Source organism: Cebus imitator, unplaced genomic scaffold (assembly GCF_001604975.1).
Source record: "Cebus imitator isolate Cc_AM_T3 unplaced genomic scaffold, Cebus_imitator-1.0 Scaffold306, whole genome shotgun sequence".
Taxonomy (NCBI): Eukaryota; Metazoa; Chordata; class Mammalia; order Primates; family Cebidae; genus Cebus; species Cebus imitator.
Window position 1 is genome coordinate 1,636,488 of NW_016107621.1, and position 1,491 is coordinate 1,637,978.

Consider the following 1,491-nt stretch of genomic DNA (forward strand, 5'->3'; position numbering starts at 1 on the left):
TTTTTTTCATTTCGGGATTCTAAGGGAATATGCTTACAAAGTCCCACCGTTCTGGGACTGTACATTTCTAAGTTTCTAAGGTTCCACTGCCCCCATACAGCAGTACAAGCCACATGTGGCTATTTAAATTTAATTAAAATTGGGCCCGATGCAGCGGCTCACGCCTGAAATCCCAGCACTTTGGGAGGCCAAGGCAGGTGGATCACTTAAGGTCAGAAGTTTGAAACCAGCCTGGCAAACACAGTGAAACCCTGTCTCTACTAAAAATACAAGAAAATTAGCTGGGTGTGGTGGTGCGCACCTGTAGTCCCAGCTATTTGGGAGGCCGAGGTGGGAAGATGGCTTGAGCAGTGAGGTGGAGATTGCAGTGAACCAAGATCACACCACGGCACCCCAGCCTGGGCAACAGAGCAAGACTCCGTCTCGAAAATTATAAAAGTAAATTTGGTTAAAACCAAACAAAATTTAAAACTCAGTCTGTCACATAGCACTAACAACATTTCAAGTGCTCAAAAGCCACACAGACTAGTGATTATTATATTGGACATCACGGATATAGACTATTTCCACCACCATGGAAAGTTCTATTGGACAGGGTTGGTCTCTCTTCCCACCCTCCCAGCCACCAAGGTTGTCAGGTACCTTTCCCCCTTCCCCCTCCTCCTCAACCCACCCCAGCCCTCCCCCAGGTACCTGCCAAGGCCTTGATCCGGGAACACTCAAAGAGTGAGGCGGCTGCGGTGGAGGCGGCCAGCTGCTCCCGCTCCCAGCCCCGATCCGGACTCTCCCAGCGGGCGGCAGGGTTGTTGTTGTTAGGGGCAGGCAGGCCCTCCATGTTGTCCACCTCCCCTGGTACCTGCGCCATCGGGGCAAGTGAGGCCTGGACATGGGGAGAGGTGGGTTAGGTCTAGGATCAGGTCCCATTTCTAACAGTGACTGGCTTTGAGTCCTGTCCCCTCTCTTGTCCTCAGTTTCTCTGTCTTTAAAGTGGACATAATAATGATAAGGCCTCAGCACAGTGGCTCATGCCTGTAATCCCAGCACTTTGGGAGGCAGAGGCAGGAGAATAGCTTGAGCCCAGGGATTAGAGACCAGCCTGGGTAAAACAGTGAGATTTCGTCTCTACAAAAATAAAAATAAGCCAGGCGCAGTAGCTCAGGCCTGTAATTCCAACATTTTGGGAGGCTGAGAAGGGTGGATTGCTTGAGCCCAGGACTTCGAGACAAGCCCAGGCAACATGGTGAAACCCTGTCTCTACAAAAAATGCAAAAATTAGCCAGTCTCGGTGGCTCACACCTGTAATCCCAGCACTTTGGGAGGCCAAGGCAGGCAGATCATCTGAGGTTGGGAGTTCAAGACCAGCCTGACCAACATGGAGAAACCCCATCTCTATTGAAAATACAAAATTAGCTGGGCATTGTGGTGTATGCCTGTAATCCCAGCTGCTGGGGAGGCTGAGGCAGGAGAATCGCTTGAACCCAGGAGGCGGAG

General features: G+C 51.0%; 1 protein-coding gene across 2 annotated transcripts in view; it reads right to left on the bottom strand.

The window, feature by feature from the left end:
* The window catches only part of SPTBN4 (spectrin beta, non-erythrocytic 4), a 114,646-nt gene that overhangs the window by 102,633 nt on the left and 10,522 nt on the right, over window positions 1–1,491 (bottom strand). For both annotated transcript variants that reach the window (XM_037729458.1, XM_017503200.2), the window contains exon 2: window positions 694–880. In XM_037729458.1, coding sequence (XP_037585386.1) covers window positions 694–865 — 172 coding nt within the window. In that variant the 5' untranslated portion in view covers window positions 866–880. The remainder of the gene's footprint in view (window positions 1–693; window positions 881–1,491) is intronic.